We start from the raw sequence: 20,016 nt of genomic DNA, 5'->3' as shown, positions 1-20,016 counted from the left end.
CAAACCCACTACCACTACCATCTAGAAGAACAGGACAGCAGATAGATGGGAGCACCACCACCTGGAAGTTCCCTTCCAAGTCACCCACCATCCTGACTTGGAAATATACAGTCGGTGGGTCAAAATCCTGGAACTCCCTTTCTAACAGCAGTGTGGGTGTACCTACACCACATGGACTGCAGTGGTTCAAGAAGGCAGCTCACCACCACCTTCTCAAGGACAACTAGGGATGGACAATAAATTTTGGCCTAGCCAGCGACATCCACATCCCATGAATGAATAAAAAAGAAATTGGGGTGAAGATCACAACTGGAGGAGTGGGGGTGGTGGTGGTGGTGGAAGGTGCAAGTGAAGGAGTGCGGAGAGGGGAAAGTGTCCCTGGAGAGGAAGTGGTGTGAAGTGATGGGTATGTCCAGGGGGAGGAAGGGTTGTGGAGAGGTTAGGGTGTTCGGGGGGGAGGAAGGACTGCGGAGAGGGAAGGGTGTCCGTGGGGAGGAAGGAATGCGGAGAGGGGAGCAAGTAAGGGTTGAGGAAGAAGTAAGAGTGGAGGAAGGAGCCAGAAAAGGGGTAGGAATAAGGCTGGAGGAAGAAATGAGGCTGGAGGAAGAAGTGAGGCTGGAGGAAGACGTAAGGGTAGAGGAAGGAGTCAGGAAGGGGGAGGGACTAAGCAGGGGGTGAGTCCTTGGGTGGTGGGGGAGTAGGGTGGGGAGGGTTTCTAGGGGGAAGGGATTCCTTGGAGGAAGGGGTGCAGAGGGGGGAAGGGGGTCTCAGGTGGATGGGGTTCCACGGTAGATGGGTTCCTGGGGAATAGGGGTACGGAGGGCAGGAAGTGGTGCGGAGGGGGGAAGGAGTTCTGGGGGGGGAAGAAGTGCGGAGCAGGGAGGAGTCAGAAGGGGGGAAATGGTGCAGAGTGGGGAACAGGTTCTGTGGTGGAAGTGGTGCAGAAGGGATAAGGGGTGTGGAGGGAGGATGTGTAGGTGAACATGCAAAGGAGGAATCTGATGGGTCCACATCTGCCTCCTGGGGAGTTAGCTGAGGGTGGGTGTGGTATGGAGGAAGGGTGAGAATGACCGAGGACAGAGTGAGGTGGTAGGGTGGGAGGGTGAGGGTGCGACAGTTTGATAGGAGGTAAAGCGAGGGTGGTTGGTGGCGACCCTGAGGCAGATACGGACCCTGGGGGTGGGAAGGAGGAGGTCGGGGAAGTGAATGTGGATGGGGCTGGGATTTTCAGGAAGAAAGGGAACATGCACATCAACGAAGGAAAAGGTTTGTGGCTGGTATGTCATGGAGGGGAGGTGGAAGGTGATGCCTGGGGTATTAACTGTGATGGGGGAGAGGAAATGGGTGACTGGGGAGGGTAAAGGCTGGGGGAGTGAAAGTAAAACCAAATTAGCACCATGCTGTCCAAATCGAAAGTGAAATGAGAGTCGTGGTTGGTGAGATCATGTGCTGAATGGAGGTGTGATCAGTAGGTGGGCAGAGATGCAGGTCAGCTTAGATGGACAACTGAAATCGAACCCCAGCAGACAGCATTGAAAATGCTCAGGACATTGAGATGAGTGTGAATCGTGATGGATCCGCATGCGTGGGAGAGGCTCCAAAAGGCCCTGCCACACACACACTTTTCCCTCCAGAATCATTCGTGGACCAGCTGCTCCCTCTGTGGTGACGAGTCTTTAGGGCTGCTTATTTCCACCTCTTCACTGGAGGCAGAGTTCTCTTAGCTGCAGATGAGGACATGGATGGAGTTGAGGGACTGGCTGGCTGAGGGTGTCAGTCTCTTGGCAGAGTTCTCTGTGAACCAAAGTAGAGAAAAGTAGTGCATGGCAGCAGAGTCAAAAGCAGGGGAGTAAGCACTCACAGTTGCCTTGAGGGAGGGATGATGTGGTGCAGGATCCTCAGGTGGGTGTTTGCCACCAGCCTCACCATCGCCACAGGCATGGTCCACATCCTCACCAGTCAACACAATGACATGCTCCTCAAAGTGAGTGAGGGTCCTACTGGGCTACCCCACCACCAGTCTGGGACCTCTCCCTGCTGATGTGAACAGGCTTCTCCTGCATTAAAACAGATGGAGAGAATGTGAGCAGGACACATGACAATGTGTGGAATGTTTGTGCACCATGGACAGAAATGAGGATGTGAGCTCGAGAGGATATGAGCCTGATGGAGATGTGAGGGTGTGTATGAGAGTTAGTGGTGCTGTCCCTTAAGGTGTGAGATCCCTGTGGATGTGTGATGGGTTTGTGAGTATGTGAGTTGAGAGTGATGAGAAGAGTGAGTTACCCTGGCAGAACAGATGAGACCATTCATCTTGTAGTGACGCTGGGTGGCTGTCCTCTTTTGCAGGGCATTGGCGCTGATCACCGCCTCCCAAGCTTGGTTGGTCATGCTGCTGCCCATCCTGCGGTCAGAGCGGGAGTAGAGTACATCGCGATGGGCCTTCACAGCATCCAAAACGCGTTCCAGTGACATGTCATTAAACCTGGGGGCTGGAGTCCTTTTGCCTTTCATGGGCATCTTCCCTGCAGTAGTTGTGGCCTGGAAGCATTGAGATGTGTGTGTTTGTGTGGCTGGACTTTAAATATGGCACCTGACGTGATGAAATGGCAAGGTGGTGGTGCGCGGGCAAATGAGAGCCCGCTCGCCATCAAAACAACGTATTTCCTAGGAATGCATAAGTAACTTGGTGGGAGTGGGATGGTACAACGTGAAAGCCTGTCATTGTGGCCGGCAGGTAAAACGTCATTTTACCCTCCCGCTACTACACATGGTGCAAATCTGGAACGATTCTGCCCTTTGTCTCTGAAATCCATCCACAAGAGCTAATTGCTGAGGAGATAAGGCACTAACTCCAGTCACCTAGGCTCTAAGGTATGGAATTTTCTCCCTAAGCTTCTTCGTCTCACTCTCTCCCCCCTCCTTTAAGATGTTCCTTAAAACCTACCTCTGACCAATTTTGATTACCTGCCCCAATACCTCCTTATGCGACTCAGCATCAAATTTTGTTTAATAATCACTCCTGTGAAGTGCCTTGGGACATTTGAGGACAGTATATAAATGGCAATTGTTGTTGATGGTGATGAAGTAGGTGGGAGGATGTTCAATTATCATAAACACTGGCATAGACCAGTTGGCTTGAATGGCATCTGTGCTTTAAATTGGATATACTTAGAAGAAGGAATTGTGGCTTTTATTTCGATGGTCATCAAAGTGACCATCTTCATAAAAGCCACAATCCCTTCCTCTAATTTAAAGCACAGGTGCCATTCAGGCCACCTGGTTTGTGCCAAGGTTTATGATAATTTCAAAATTTTGAGCCTGTAAAATGGATGAAATTAGCATCACATCCTAGAATGTGGAGAGAAAATAACATAAGGCAGGGACTGAGCAGTGCTTGTCACACTGTTTCAGGGTCTCCTGGTTCAGGAACTCTCAACCAGGGTTCAGGACATAACATGTAATTGGCAATTTATGTATAATGGAGATCTATCTCTCCAGTTAATTGCATTCTCTGCTGCACTGGTAAATGTGGAGAAAAGTTGCCTTATGCAGTGGCCACTGGGCCAACACATTCATCTTGGAGGATGATGTGGAGAGCACAATGTGTCACGAGCTGGGAGACGCTTGGAGGCAGTATTGAGGTGTGGAACTTGCAGGAATAGCTGTGTTGTGAGCTGGGAATTCCAATGGGGAACTAAGTAGTGTGCTGCGAACTGTATAGTGTGCTGGGATGTCCTTAGCTGGCAGTATGCAGTATGTTGGGAGCTCCACTGGGGTTATCTGTGCAGTGTTCTGGGAACTCCACAGCGCACTGAGCAATGTACTGGAAACTCCACAGGGAACTCTGTATGGAAGGCTGTGTGGTGCAGCAATTGGTGCTGTAGTGAACTGATAGAACTTTATTACAAGAGCAAGTTTCTTTGTGGAAAATATTGTGTGTGCGCTGTGAAAACATTTTAGTAAATTGTGCACAATCTCAGAGAGCAGAGTTTCTTTTATATAAAAGGGCAAAACCAGAATTAGTAATAAAAATAATATATTTAATCTGTACAAAAAAGACCTTTTTCACTAGATGCTAAAGTGCTGGTAAAACATAGTTCACATAATTCGTGCTTTGTGATTTAAAGTTTCTATTTTCATTTTACATCTAGTTACAGTCTAATAATCCAAATTTTTCACAGTTGACTGGGCCCATTTAAGGGACAATTATTTATAAAACATTTAAAATAACTTTCACATCTAACATTCAGTGAGTCTTTAAAGCCACAACAAGATATTGGAACCAATTCGTCCTTTATTCAGCACAATACTTTATGTTTTTATACAAATTATGCTGGCTTTACTCACTGAAAAATGAACTTGCTATAAATAGAAGAGTTTGGTCATCCTCAGAGTCAGATGTGACTGACAAGACCAAAGGTGGTGTTTTATTTTTGAACGTCCTATACAGGGAGATTGATTCTTTATAAAAAATACAAATTTGTTTCTTCGCAAAGTGTCCACTATGCTTTTAGCTCTTCTAAAAAAACTCTTGTGCACCACAAGGAGTGAAAACTTTGGAAAACTGACTTGCCTATCCTAGAGGACCAACACTTCCTGGTGTCCACACAAGTTGGCGAAAGAGAAATTACCAGGCTCGCACAGGTACTATTACTGTGGTTTTGAGCTTGTGCTGGAAGAAAATGTATCTTGCTGCATTTTAAAATGCTTTTACCTGCAATGATCTGGTGGAGTATTTCCAGTGCTGTGATATTGGGAGTGTTATGTTTAATTAGATTTTGCATCTTCTTTGCGAATTGTCAGTAAGTCATGTTGGAAAGCATACACACTGGGACCAGCTGGAAATAACTCCATGATGGTATCAGAAGTTCTTGCTGTGATTCTATGTTACTGCAGCTTCTACAAGTTCCAACACTGCAGTAAGATGCATCAAACTCAACAAAACTGTAGCTTCACTCTCTTATTGCTGAGCTTTCCTTGTCACAACCAGAAACATATATTTGAAACAGGGCATATCATGAGTATTTGACATGCCCTCCTATATATATGAATGGCGATCTCTGCTGTACCTAGGATGGCTGCTGTTATTCATAGGAACATACTGATGCAAAACCTTGCCTAAAATTCCGCAACTCCATGCATCGCCTTCGGCCAAGATGGCCACTGCAATTGTGCTCCCCTGATGGACATGCATCCTGCTTCTATTCCATTACCTCAATATTTGCAGCTCCGAACTTCAGATGTCTGTGATGGATTTGAAACTGTTCCTGGCCCCACTAGTTTTGGGGAAGGTTTTGTTGAATCTTCCTTTAATGGTGTAAATGATAGTCCTGCGAAAAGAGTTGGATAGGAAGAAATAGATGACCGGATCCAGACAGCTGTTTAGGGCAGATAGACACAGAACCAGTTCATTGGCTATGTGTAGAGACTGCTTTGATTGGCAACTGGAGATTATCTGTATCTGAGAGAGGACATAAGGGACTCGAACAATGTGATAAGGCATGAAGCACACAATGTAGATGGCAAGAACAATAAAAGTCTTTATGATGGCTCTGGTGCTCACTTTCCTGATCTCCTGCTTTTTTTTCCCTTTGGATATGTTGTAGAGTTTGACTGCAATCTTGGCATAGGACACTAGAAATAGCAAGGAGAGGATAAAAATAAACATGACAGCTGCCAGGTTCATTGCACCCACTAACACACTCTGATTCTTGTAATGGAAGCATTTTGTCTCATTTGACTTTAAGCTGCTCAACACAAAAAAGGGTAGCATGAATAGTACAGTGACCAGCCACACAGCCTTGGATATGCCTGAACTCCATTTCACACTGTGGATCCTGAACTTGCGGAGAGGCTTTGTGATCTTTAAATAGCGGTCCAGGCTGATCAACCCTAGGAATAAAATGCTGGAATACATGTTGACGTAGAAAAATGTCCCAATGATCTTACAAAAGTAGCACTTAACCATCCACTTGTACTGTCCGATATGGTAGGCGATCCTGAATGGAAGGCAAAGTAATAACAGGAGGTCGGCCATAGCCAGGTGCTTCATGTAAATAGAAATAGATGTTGGCTTCCGCTGGTTGAAGAAAAACACCCATAAGGCCAATAAGTTACCTAAGAGCCCAATCACACATATAATGATATAGAAAATAGGCAGACCAATTTGGAGGAAACCATTTTCAATGGTACAGTTAATGTCTCTGGATGTTGCAGTGTAGTCCATTGCTGGCTGGGAAACATTGATATCAGGAGATGGCGAAGACAGCAAATTAGCCATGGTTACAACCTAAATCATGGAAAGAAAGGAGAAACATGAGTTCTGACTTGAAAATTAAACACTGTACTATAATAACACTTAATTCTTTAAGGCAAGCTTTTTCTATGATGTCCCACTTCCAGGAATGGGACGCTTTTGTGTATTATTCCAGGGCAATAATGTCCAACATTCACAAGACAGGTCAATTTGTCGTTCTGCTGTTGAACTTTTGTAGCAATGACAGATCTTGGTTTTCCAGGTATTAAACTCTCCTTGACAAGAAAACTAACATCGTCTGGCCCTCACTGTCAAGAATTTTTCAGACTAAAGTGAACCTAAACTTCAGCCACCAATGAATCAGACTATTAAGAAACCCAATAGCTCTGTTGGGACGTGTTTATGTTTGCGCACTTTCAATTAAATTGAAATATATTTCAAATCAATTAAGATATCACATCTAGGTTTTTGGTTGGGGGTTAAGCCCCCACGCATCAATAAAAACCTTAAAATGCCCAAACAAAGTCTTCCTCCTGTACAAGTTTTTTCTGACTGGCACAATGCCCCATGTTCAGGTGAACAACTGATTCTGGTGGCAAGTTTGTGACAACCTGTGAGTCCTTCAAAGTTACCATTCAATCCTTTAAACTCTGCAATAGGTCAGGCATTTGCACTATAACAACATCATTACACTGCTGGTGTATATCTGTTAGGCTGTGGAAAGCACGAGGGGCTTGCTGCAAATAAAAAACAGGTAAAATAAATACTAAAATTAGGACAAGCAAACAACAAAATTTTAGAAAATCTGCATGGAATGTTAATGTGTAATTGCAACTGATTTCAACTGCTATTTAGTATTTTAAGAACAATTTGACTACTTCTGTTAATGGTGCTTCTCAGAAAAGAACCAAACCTGCCTTCAAAAGGGAGATCCTGTATGACCAACTTACTTCATCGGCTTTAAGGAACTGAAGAATACAGCTCAGAAGTTACAGAATGAATTGGGCTGAACAGTTTAATGCAGATAAAACTGTATGTAGGAGAAAAAATGTCAATAAGCAAACTATATGGATGACGTTGAGAAAGCTGAGGTTGAAAGCGATCTAGACATCTTAGTTTACCATGCTCTGGTCAGATTGCACCTTGACTATTGTGTCCAGTTTTGGCCAGTGAGAAACAAAATGAAGATTCAAGAGCTGGAGGTAATGCAGAGAAGAGTCATGAGGCTGATCTCTAATGTCAGGGGTCTGAGTGATATGACCAAAAGAAAAGGCTTTGAAATTGGAGTGTGCACAAACATGGGCGTGCAATGGGTGCAGAGATCGACTCCCTCACAGTCTGACTCATACGTTACATTGAACCTCGAGCCTCAGTATCATCAAACACTTGATGGGCCTTCACAGGCACTTTGTCTCTAACTTTTAGTACACTATTCAATAACACCTCTACTTGCACAAGTGAAAATGACTGTAAAATTACTCCAAAAAGAAATTGTCCTACAATGTATGGAATCTGCAGAGAGACACAAATCATCCCTCATAAGCCAATTGTAAACTTTCCTGCCCACTCCTATTTACTGATCAGTAATAATGACAGCAAGATCCGACTTCTGAGCATGTTTAAAATTTCAAAGTCATCTCAAATGAGGGCCATGGTAAGCAGTAGTGTATGATTTTCATTAAATGTTACCTTCACATTATTGAACACCCTACCAATGCATAACAACTGATTGCAAAAAGCATTTAGCTGGGGCTTCACTGACAATGAAGTATTGGGTCAGATGGAGCAATTAAGCATGGTGTAGATGCGCTTCATTGACACCAGCAACAAATTGCTCAGATTTTATAAATTAATATTTAAACACTGATATGACAGAGAAAAATAAGGTAAATCAGAAACCATAGCTCCCACAGCTTGTACACCCACTCTGCCTGTCCAACCATATTGATCAGACCTTTGCTGTGCCCTTCGCATATTACACAATATTGTGGTCTGTACCAAACACAGTGGTGGTACTCTCTTACTGCTCATACACATGCTATTTTGTACTATCACTGATTATTGCTGCCTCCGCCTAACACACCAACTACTTTTTACTGCCTGCACCTCCATATCAATTGCGTTCTCTTACTTCCCGTACCACCATCCGTGCTTTGTACACGTGTGTAAGGTAAGTTTCCATCAGCTTCAATGCATTTCATAAACTTTCAAAATACAAATAACTCATCACACATACACCCAAACATGATATGGATCACCAAGTTCTTCATATTCACCAAAATTCCCAGGGTTTAAGCTGTAAAAATTAAACACCAGAAACGCTAATGAAGCTTCAGTTGCTGCAGTAATCCAATCATAGTTTTGCAAAGCAAATAGTTTGTGTTCTGACCTGTAATTGAAGACATGAGTTATATTGTTTTGGAGCCTCTTACCTCCTCTGTACTGTTTCGTGCTTGTGCTTCAATGAAAATGTGGCTAGCTCATGCAGATTGTTTTTATTCCTCTGTCAGTGGAAATTCCATTGACAGGAATACGTAGGCTTTGCTCCCCAACTCAATGCATGGGTTTCTGCTTCCTGACGTAATCTGTCTCGGTGATTTTAAACAAACGCCTTCTTCCGTGACTCATCACTTCAAAGAGAAAACCAGCAGCAAAACCTATCAGAATCATTCTGGACAAGAGCAGACAGTCATTTGGGAGCCAGACAAGATTTGTGCTTTTAATACAGGCAATTTAAAATCTTTCATAGCCGCAAAATCTTTGACAGAACAGTAGTTTACTGTGTTTTAAGTCTGATAAATTGGGTGGCAGTTAACACCGATCACCATCATGTGACTTCTTCTTTCCCCTTTGAGGAACACTTTTACTCAGTAACACTTGGGCAGTCTCATGATAATGGGTAGATTAGAAACCACATCTGTGACGTTGTGTGTGATGCTATATAATCACTATTAAAAATGTTCCTAAAGGCATCATGTGCGCACAACCCTTTTCCTGTGGCCATAATATTTAAAAGCCAAAATAAAAAGTACTTGAGAAAGAGTTTTATACATTTTTCACCAAGCAGTGCGATGCCAGACCTTAAGTCAGACAAATAGTATGTTCATTTTATTGTTCCTATTAGGCAGAGTCCAGGGTATGCTCAAACAGCCCACACTTGCAAAACCCAGAATAAACTGTTAGCTGTGATTCCGTGTTTGGACAGCACTTGCTGGACAATCCTGAGTATGCTAACACTACACTATCCACCAATTTAAGATAATCAGTGGAGCTCATAATGTGGCTCATTTATACTAGCTAGTAGTGACAAACGTTCATATGCAGGGAGCTGTTCTCTGCAAACAGAAGGAATATGTTCAAGCTTTGTGCCTTTTTGAGGAAGATTGGGGAGCCTATAGTTTCCTGTTGCTATCTCCATAGGAATGCCTCAGCCAGTCAGGACTGACTTGCCAACCGATCAGCACCTTTTTTCTCCTGTAGTATAATTTGCTGCGATTGTTTGAAATTTGGCATTCTTGCGTTTGTGATAGTGCAAGAAAAAAAGCTTCAGCAACATGTGTCTCTTTTCAGCAATATTCATGTTCTAATATTAATATTCAGGGATCTGCCTTTTAGTTAACACTGCAGTTTTAAAAATTAATTGTGGTTGATTTCTGAGGAATGAAAGTTTAGTTGTAACTCCATTAAATTGATAGTTTTGTTATTTATGCTCAAATCCTTTGTTTAAGAAATCGATCTGGCAATTTACTGGCTTTTAAAAATTTGTTCAAGGGGTGTGGACATCGCTGGCAACTCCAGCATTTATTGCCCATTCCTAATTGCTCTTGAGAAGGTGGTGGTAATCCACATTCTTGAACCACCACTGTCCTTGTGGACTTGTGGCTCACCCACGATGCAATTTTGGAGGGAGTGCCAGGAAATTGACCCAGTGATATTGTAGGAGTTACAATATATTTCCAAGACAGACTGGCGCCTGTCTTGGAAGAGAACTTGCAGGTGGTGGTGTTCCCATGCACTTGCTGTCCTTGTCTTAGGTGGGGTAGATGTCATGGGTTTGGAAGGTGATGTCAAAGCTTGATGAATTGCTTCAGAGCATCTTGTAGATGGTGCACACTTCTGCCACTGTGGCCGGGATTTTCCGGCCCTGTCATGGGTGGGACCCGCCGTGGGTGAGGCGGCGCCCCAGCTGGAAGTCCATTGACTTGCGGCGGGACTGGAAGATCCCGGCAGCGGGCGGATGCAGAAAATCCCGTCCTGTGCGTCGGTTGTGGAAGGAGTTAAGGAAAGTTTATTTTACCACCACTCAATTGAAAGAGTAATATGAGCAGCAAGATAAAAAACAATAAAAACATTTTTCTCTTTCGTCTTCTGGGCTCCCCACCAATATAACCTGTGATTTGTTTTGGAGTGCACATGATTGATTTAAGTGTACAGCTCCTTTCAGTATTTTGTGCAGTCATGCACACAGTAATTTAAAGGGGCTGATTTCTGTGTGGCCTGCGCAGGGACTTTTGAATTGGGCAGCTTAGAGGGAACATTGCCGTCAACACATTGCCCAATGATTGACATATGTGAAGTGTGGTATTATAGGAAAACCTAGGGCTGTGTTTTCATCCTAGAGGCGGGTATCGGGAGTGAAGTAATTCCCCAGCTTGACCTGCCCACCTTGGAAGAAAGTACTAGCAAAAGTGGGATTTCATCCTGGTGTGGGAGGGTGGTGACAGGAGTGGGACCCACTGCCTCCCGGAAAGAGTTTGGAAACAGCCACAGGTGCTTTGTCCCAGTTGTAATAATGACAGCAAAACAAAGCCCTCACCTTTCACACCCCCTAACCCCCCACACACTCCCCCATGCCAACTCATACCATCTCATACCTTGCACCCAGTACCTTGCTTTATAGAAAGCCACCTCCCAAGATAGCCCTCGAGTTATTTGCAGGCAGTCATGGTAACTTATTTATGTTACAGTATTTGCTTTTGCAGGTTAGGCCAGTGTCAGCCATTTTAATATAAAAGCACCATTTTAATACAAATTTAGATTCACAAATCCTGCACTTCATTATTTTACAGTTATGAAGTTAAACTCTACATTAGACTGTCAGCAAATTCTCATCAAGAATGACTCTAGATTGGAAGGCATTTGATTCTGTTTTTTTAATGCAGGGAATAGATGTGAATGCCTTCAAAAGCATAGTGAGAAATCCTAATTGTCAGCCTTACAGGCGCAAAACATCTTTGGCTATTGTATCAGTACATCAGTATTCTATGGCTAGTTGTAATGGTCTAGATAAAATCTATGACTAAACCCTTAAAATGCTGTGCAATCTGAATTGTCCTTTTTTCAAACATCTAACAGTGTTTGGCATTTCATTGATGTATGTCAGAGATGTATGGTGTTACCAGCATTTTTAGTCACACAATGCATTCCGGACTGTGCTTCTAGAATGATAATTCATTACTGTCTGCAACAACATTGGATGGCTGCATTTGTGTGAGTAACTTGATCACTGTCCTGTTATATCAACTTTCGAAGTTTTGTTCTCATTTACTTTGTTTCAGCTGTGCTTCTCTCTTTGTTCTGTATCCCACAGTCTTCAGCCCGCATGCATGATTTTACATGTTTGATGGAGGAGTTTCTGAGAAAATGCATATTGCAAATCCTCATCAACACTGGTTCATTTTTACTACCACAGGCTGACCACATCAAGGTATTTTCAGTTCTGCACAAGTTTTGTTCTGTGACATCAGCCCAGGGAATTGAACAAGTTGCCAGAAAACTACAGGTATATTTTAACTGCTACAAAGGACATTTTCTCACATACTGCTTTTTATCTTTCATTTTGTGCAGCAACATATTTGCAAAAGTTTAACCCAAACTCTGTGCTTTTTATTGTGTAACACTTTAAGTGTTACTCCTGCGCTAGCCCTTATTGTATAGGCTGTATGCATTACAAGAGTCTTGAATTGAGTGGCGTGCCATGTTGTGGGCCTCTCCTCCTGGACTGGCCTGATGTGTTTGAGGTTTGTTTGTGTGTTGGGAATGGGGGTGAGAGATTGTTGGTGTTGTGTGTGTGTGTGTGTAGTTGGTGGAGGGGTGTATGTGGAGTTGGTAGGGGGTGGGGCTTTGTGTGTGTGTGTGTGTGTAGTTGGTGGAGGGGTGTATGTGGAGTTGGTAGGGGGTGGGGCTTTGTGTTTGTGTGTGTAGGTGGAATGGTGCTGGTATGTGGTGTTTGTGTGTGATTGGGATAATTGTGTGTTCTTATGTGTCACAGGGGCTGTCTGTGTTGGGGTTGTCTGTGTTTCGGGGTTTTTGTGTGCTTGTGTGTGAGGGTGTATACGGGGAGCTTGTGGAGTTGTGCATGCATGTTTGTACATATACATACATGAGGAGCTCTCACATAAAGGGTCTCTGTGTTTCTGAATTCACACTTTGCTTGGGCTGTCACACATTCTGATTCCCTGTTTCCTGCCTGTGTGGTCATGTCACTATTACAATATCACCCATCATAAAACCTGAATAAACTCATGAAGGTCATGGCATTATCAGTGCCTCGAATTATGTTCTACTCTGTAACTCACTCCTGGGTACCTGCTGTTGAGCTGATTTTGTGTCCACAGCTAAAAAGCTAGCAAAGCCACTGTCCAAGGTTCAAATCATGTGCCTGTAGAATGATGAGCTGACTTGCTGGATGCCATCAGGGCAGCACATATATATCATTGTCATATGTTCCCCTAAAGGGCTGCAGCACAAAATTATAGAGAAGCAACCATGTAAGTGCAAATGGCCCTTTCAAAGGATGACAGAATTGTTGGAGTCATTTCAAAAGCTTGAAAATGATTTTGAGCAGTTGCTTGACTTTACACTGACCCCAGTTTGATGCCTGGCTAAGTGACCATGTTGCTACGGAGGATGGATGTGAAGAGGATTGTCCTGTGCATACTCCAGGACATTCTTTTCAGAGGAAAACAGTGTTCTTCTCTGGCAGAAGTTGATAGTTTTCAGATTCTGGGGAAATCCTTACATTGGGTTTACTTGCTAAGGCTGATTTATTGTAAATTACAGTTTTCGTTGGACTCATGTACTCATAACAAAAACAGAATTACCTGGAAAAACTCAGCAGGTCTGGCAGCATCGGCGGAGAAGAAAAGAGTTGACGTTTCGAGTCCTCATGACCCTTCGACAGAACTCTAAGGGTCATGAGGACTCGAAACGTCAACTCTTTTCTTCTCCGCCGATGCTGCCAGACCTGCTGAGTTTTTCCAGGTAATTCTGTTTTTGTTTTGGATTTCCAGCATCCGCAGTTTTTTTGTTTTTTTCATGTACTCATAGACGTTTACAGCACAGAAGGAAGCCATTCAGCCCATCATATCCATGCCAATCAACAAAGATCTAACCACGCTAATCCCATTTTCCAGCACTTGGCCCTTAGCCCTGGATGCTATGGCAACGCAAGTGAATCAAGTGAATACCTAAATACTTCTTAAAGGTTACAAGAGTTTCTGACTCAGCCACCCTTTCAGGTGAGTTTCAGACTCCCACCACCCTCTGGGTGAAAAAAAAATTCTCAACTCCTCTCTTAGCCTTCTAGCTCTTACATTAAATCTATGCTCCCTGGTTATTGACCCCTCTACTAATAGAAAAAGTGCCTTCCTATCCACCTTATCTATGTCCCTCATAATCTTATACAGCTCTACCAGGTCCCCTCTCAAACCTTTGCTGTTCCAAGGAAAACAACCTCAGCCTATCCAATCATTCCTCATAGCTCAGACCCTCCAACGAGGCAGCATCTCGTAAATCTCCTCTGCACCCTCTCCAGTGTAATCACATCCTTCCTATAATGTGGTGACCAGAACTGCATGCAGTACTCCAGTTGTGACCTAACCAGCATTTTATACAGTTCCAGCATAACCTCCGTGCTCTTGTATTCTATTCCTTGGCTAATAAAGGCAAGTTTCCCACATGCCTTCCTAACCACCTTATCTACCTGCCCTGCTACCTTCAGGGATCTGTGGATAAGCACACTGCTCTTCTGTACTTTCCAGGTCCCTACCATTCATAATGTAATCCCTCGCTTTGTTAGCCCTCCCCAAGTGCATTACCTCACACTTTTCTGGGCTGAATTCCATTTGCCACTGCTCTGCCCATCTGACCAGTCCATTGATATCCTCCTCCCTATTTACCACCCTACCAATTTTCATGTCATCCGTGAACTTCTTGTTCATACCCCCTATGTTTAAGTCCAAATCATTGTAATCCTCACTTTTCATTCCTCACTGACACATTGCAATTCTTACTTTATAATCCTCACTGCCAAATTTGAGTCGTCACTTTGTAGTCCTCACTGACACATTGTAATCGTCACTTTATAATCCTCACTGACACATTGTAATCCTCACTTTACAACTTTCACTAACACATTGTATTCTTCACTTTATATTCCTCAATGACACATTTTAATCCTCATTTACACCACAAACATCAAGGGCCATAGGATCGAGCCCTGTGGAACCCCACTGGAAACAGGTTTCCAGTCACAGAGACATCCCTCTACCATCACCCTCTGTTTCCTGCCTCTCAGCCAATTTTGGATCCAATGTGCCACTTTGCCTTGGATCCCATGGGCTCTTACTTTCTTGACCAGTCTGCCATGAGGGACCTTATCAAAAACCGTCCTAAAGTCCATGTAGACCACATCAAATGCATTAATCTCATCAAAAAATTCTATCAAATTTGTCAAACACGACCTTCCTTTAACAAATCCATGCTGACTATCCCTGATTAATCTATGTCTCTCCAAGTGCAGATATATTCTGTCCCTCAGAATTCTTTCTAGTAACTTCCCCAACACCGAGGTTAGACTGACTGGCCTGTAATTTCCTGGTCTATCCCTTCCTCCCTTTTTTAATAATGGGACAATTTTAGCAGTCCTCCAGACCTCTAGCACCTCACCTGTAGCCAGAGAGGATTTGAAAATTATTGCCAGGGCCCCTGATGTCTCTTCACTTGCCTCCCTCAACAGCTTGCGGTACATCTCATCTGGACCTGCTGATTCATCCACTTTTAAGGCCGTTAAACCCGCTAGTACCTCCTCTCCCTCTATGTTAAGCTCCTCTAATATTTCACAGCCTCCACTCTGATGTCTATGCCTGCGTTGTCACTTACCATTGTGAAGACTGACACAAAGTGTTCATTGAGGACTGTACCCATGTTTTCCAGGTCCACGCACAGGTTACCTCTATGATCCCTAATTGGTCCTACTCTTTCCCTAGTTCTACTCTTGCTCTTTATATATTTAAAAAACTCCTTTGGGTTTTCCTTTATACTACCCAACAATGTTTTCTCATGCAGTTTCTTAGCTTTCCCAATTTCTTTTTTAAGTTCCCCCCTGCGCTTTTTATACTCCTTTAGGGGCTCTGCTATATTGAGCCCTCAGTATCTGCCAGAAGTTTCTCTTTTTTCCTTAATCCTAACCTTTATGTCCCTTGACATCCAGGGCTCTCCGAACTTGTCTTTGTCTTTACAGGAACATATTTGCCCTGTACTCTCGCTATTTCCTCCTTGAATGCCTCCTACTGCTTTGACACAGATTTATCTGCAAGTAGCTGCTCCCAGCCCACTTGGGTCAAATTGCATTTCATCTTAGTAAAATTAGCCTTTCCTTAATTTAGAACTTTTATTCCCAGCCCAACCTTATCCTTTTCCATAACTATCCTAAATCTAACTGAGTTATGGTCACTATTTCCAAAATTCTCCCCTACTGATATGCCTTCCACCTGCCCAGGCTCATATCCGAATATTAGGTCCAGAACTGCACCCTCCCTTGTTAGGCTTTCTACGTACTGGCTAAAAAAGTTCTCCTGGATGCAATGTTTGCTCCCTCCCTATCTTGCACCTTAAAATTTTCCCAGTTAATATTTGAGTGATTAAAATCCCCTACTATTACTGCCTTATTATTCTTACACTTCTCTGAAATTTGATTACATATTTGATCCTCTATCTCTCCCTGACTGTTTGGGAGCCTATAGAACACACCCAACAGCATGTCTGCCCCTTTTGTTTTTTACTTCTACTAATATGGCCTCATTTGATGTTCCTTCCAGGATATCATCACTCCTCACTGCTATAATTGATTCCTTGGCCAATATTGCGACCAGCAACCGCCCCCCCCAAATCCTCTCCTATCCCCCTCTCTATTTTGTCTGAATACCCTATAACCAGAAATGTTGAGCTGCCAATCTTATCCTTCTTTTAGCTAAATCTCGGTCATAGCTATGATATCATACTCCTATCTGTGCTCTCAGCTCATCTGTCTTATTCCTTGCATTAAAATATATTCTATTTAGCCTTGCTAAACACACTTCTTTCTTATCTAGCCTATGTTTCCTCTGCCTTCCAGACTCTTTACTAGCATTTTAATTTCTAATTCCAACTCAGCTTCTCTCCCCTCTGAACTACTTTTCAGGGTCCTATCGCCCCACTAATTTAGTTTAAATCCTCCCCAACAGCATTAGCAAACCTCCCTGCGAGGGTGTTGGTCCTGTTCCTGTTCAGATGTAACCCGTCCAACTTGTATAGGTCCCACCTCCTTGAGAAATGGTCCCAATGCCCCAGGAACCTAAAGCCCTCCCTCCTACACCATCTCTCCAGCCACACATTCATTTGCTCTATCCTTCTGTTCCTATACTCACTGCTGCGTGGCACCAGGAGTAATCCGGAGATTACTACCTTTGAAGTCCTGCTTTTCAATTTCCTATCTAACTCCCTGAAGGCTGCTTGCAGGGCTTCATTTCCCTTTCTTTCTAGGTCATTGGTCCCAACATGGACCATGACCTCTGGCTGTTCAACCTCCCGCTTCAGAATGCCCTGGAGCCATTCTGTAACATCCATGGCCCTGGCACCCGGGAGGCAACATACCATCCTGGAATTACATCTACAGCTACAAAAACGCCTGCCTACTCACCTCACTAATGAATCCCCTACCACTATTTCCCTTCCACACTCCTTCCTACCCCTCTGAGCAGCTGGACAATGCACAGTGCCATGGAAGATGTGGGTACAGTCCTCACCAACCTGCCTGCCGCAGATGCATCTGTCCATGGCAGTATCAGTAGGAGTGACCACTGCACAGTCATTGTGGAGACAAAGTCCCTTCTTCACATTGAGGATATCCTCCATCCTGTTGTGTGGCACTACCACCGTGCTAAATGGGATAGATTTCGAACAGATCTAGCAACTCAAGACTGGGCATCCATAAGGTGCTCTGGACCATCAGCAGCAGCTGAATTGTACTCGAACACAATCTGTAACCTCATGACCCAGCATAACCCCCACTCTACCATTAACATCAAGCCAGGGAGTCAATCCTGGTTCAATGAAGAGTGCAGGAGAGCATGCCAGGAGTAGTACCAGGTAGACTTAAAATTGAGGTGTCAACCTGGTGGAGCTATAAAACAGGATTACTTGCATGCTAAACAGCATAAAAAACAAATAATAGACAGAGCTAAGCGATCCCACAACCAACGGATCAGATCTAAGCTCTGCAGTCCTGCCACACCCAGTCGTGAATGGCAGTGGACAATTAAACAACTCACTGGAGGAGGAGGCTCCACAAATATCCCCATCCTCAATGATGGAGGAGCCCAGCACAGCAGTGTAAAAGATAAGGCTGAAGCATTTGCAACAATCTTCAGGAGAAGTGCCAAGTGGATGATCCATCTCAGCCTCCTCCGGAGGTCCCCAGGATCATAGATGCCAGTATTCAGCCAATTAGATTCATTCCATGTGATATCAAGAAACAGCTGAAGGCACTGGATACAGCAAAGCCTATGGGCCCTGACAATATTATGGCAATAGTACTGAAGACTTGTGCTCCAGAACTTGTTGCGCCCCTAGCAAAGCTGTTTCAGTACAGCTACAACACTGGCATCTACCCGACTATGTGGAAAATTTCCCAGGTATGTCCTGTACACTAAAAGCAGGACAAATCCAACCCAGCCAATTACTGCCCCATCAGTCTACTCTTGATCATCAGTAAAGTAATGGAGGGGGGTCATCAACAGTGCTATCAAGCAGCGCATACTTAGCAATAACCTGCTCACTGGCATCCAGTTTGGGTTCTGCCAGGGCCACTCAGCTCCTGACCTCATTACAGCCTTAGCTCAAACGTGGACAAAAGAGCTGAACTCCCGAAGTGAGGTGAGAGTGACTGCCATTGACATCAAGCCAGCATTTGACTGAGTGTGACATAAAGGGGCCCTAGGAAAACTGGAGTCAATGGGAATCAGGGGGAAAACTCTCCGCTGGTTGGAGTCATACCTAGCACAAAGGAAGATGGTTGTGAATGTTGGAGGTCAGTCATCTCAGCTCCAGGACATCACTGCAGGAGTTCCTCAGGGTTGTGTCCTAGGCCCAACCATCTTCAGCTGATTCATCAATGACCTTCCTTCCATCATTAGGTCAGAAGTAGGGATGTTCGCTGATGATTGCACAATGTTCAGCCCCATTCGTGACTCCTTGGATACTGAAGCAGTCCATGTCCAAATGCAGCAAGACCTGGATAATATCCAGACTTGGGCTGACAAGTGGCAAGTAACAAGTGTCAGGCAATGACCATCTCCAACAAGAGAAAAATGAACCATCGCCCCTTGATGTTCAATGGCAATACCATCACTGAATCCCCCACTATCAACATCCTGGGGCTTACCATTGACCCGAAACTGAACTGGACTAGCCATATAAATACTGTGGCTACAAGAGCAGGTCAGAGGCTAGGAAATGTGCAACAAGTAACTCACCTCCTGATTTCTTATAGCCTGTCCACCATCTACAAAGCACAAGTCAGGAATGTGATGAGATACTCCCCACTTGCCTGAATGAGTGCAGCTCCTACAACACTGATGAAGCTTGGACACCATCCAGGACAAAACAGTCCACTTCATTGGCATCACATCCACAAACATTCACTCCCTCCACCACTGACGCACAGTAGCAGCAGTGTGTACCATCTACAAGATGCACTGCAGGAATTCACCAAGGCTCCTTAGACAGCATCTTCCAAACCCATGACGACTACCACCTAGAAGGACAAAGACAGCAGATAAATGGGAACACTACCACCTGGAAGTTCCCCTCCAAGTCACTCACCATCCTGTCTTGAAAATATATCGCCGTTCCTTCACTGTCGCTGGGTCAAAATCCTGGAACTCCCTTCTTAACAGCACTGTGAGTGTACCTACTCCACATGGACTGCAGTGGCTCAACAAGGCAGCTCACCACCACCTTCTCAAGGGCAATGAAAGATGGGCAATAAATGCTGGCCCAGCCAGCGAAGCCCACATCCTACCCTGCTACTTTTTCCCCATAGCCCAGAATTTATTTTTCCTTTTCAAGTACATATCCAATTCACTTTGAAAACTATTTGGAATCTGCTTCCACCACCCTTTCAGGCATTTCAAATCATAACAACTCACTGCATAACATTTTCCCCACAGTTTAGTCATGCTATTCAGTGGGAAAAGAGATGAAAGTCCTGACCATAGTGACCACAGCATGTATACTGCGTGGGCAGTATGTTAGCTGATATTGTACAGCTGGCCAGGACTGGGCCTCGGCTATCACAATTGAGGATGATGATGATCTTGCCAATCACTGCTTGTGCTCTTTAGCCTGAGACAGTTGGCTTTGATTGTTGGCCAAGGTCTGCATAGTCTGGTGTCTGCTGCTATCCTGACATGTCTTCTTTCATTTTGGATTTTAAA

At 44.2% G+C, this 20,016-nt stretch overlaps 1 protein-coding gene across 3 annotated transcripts; it reads right to left on the bottom strand.

The window, feature by feature from the left end:
• Positions 1 to 4,022: 4,022 nt before the first annotated feature.
• Positions 4,023 to 19,422, bottom strand: gpr34l (G protein-coupled receptor 34 like). Of its 3 annotated transcripts, none has more exons than XM_041194679.1 (2): positions 19,403 to 19,422; positions 4,023 to 6,292 (listed from the first exon to the last, which is right to left on the bottom strand). In XM_041194679.1, exons 1-2 carry the CDS (start codon positions 19,403 to 19,405, stop codon positions 5,240 to 5,242), a joined length of 1,056 nt encoding a protein of 351 aa, XP_041050613.1. In that variant the 5' UTR covers positions 19,406 to 19,422; the 3' UTR covers positions 4,023 to 5,239. The 3 variants fall into 3 exon arrangements, with proteins under 3 accessions (XP_041050613.1, XP_041050614.1, XP_041050615.1); XM_041194680.1 differs by lacking the exon at positions 19,403 to 19,422 and adding an exon at positions 8,692 to 8,863; XM_041194681.1 differs by lacking the exon at positions 19,403 to 19,422 and adding an exon at positions 8,649 to 8,845.
• Positions 19,423 to 20,016: the final 594 nt, after the last annotated feature.

The sequence above is a fragment of the Carcharodon carcharias genome, chromosome 9 (assembly GCF_017639515.1).
Source record: "Carcharodon carcharias isolate sCarCar2 chromosome 9, sCarCar2.pri, whole genome shotgun sequence".
NCBI classification, from domain to species: Eukaryota; Metazoa; Chordata; class Chondrichthyes; order Lamniformes; family Lamnidae; genus Carcharodon; species Carcharodon carcharias.
This window is presented reverse-complemented; position numbering and strand designations above follow the sequence as displayed.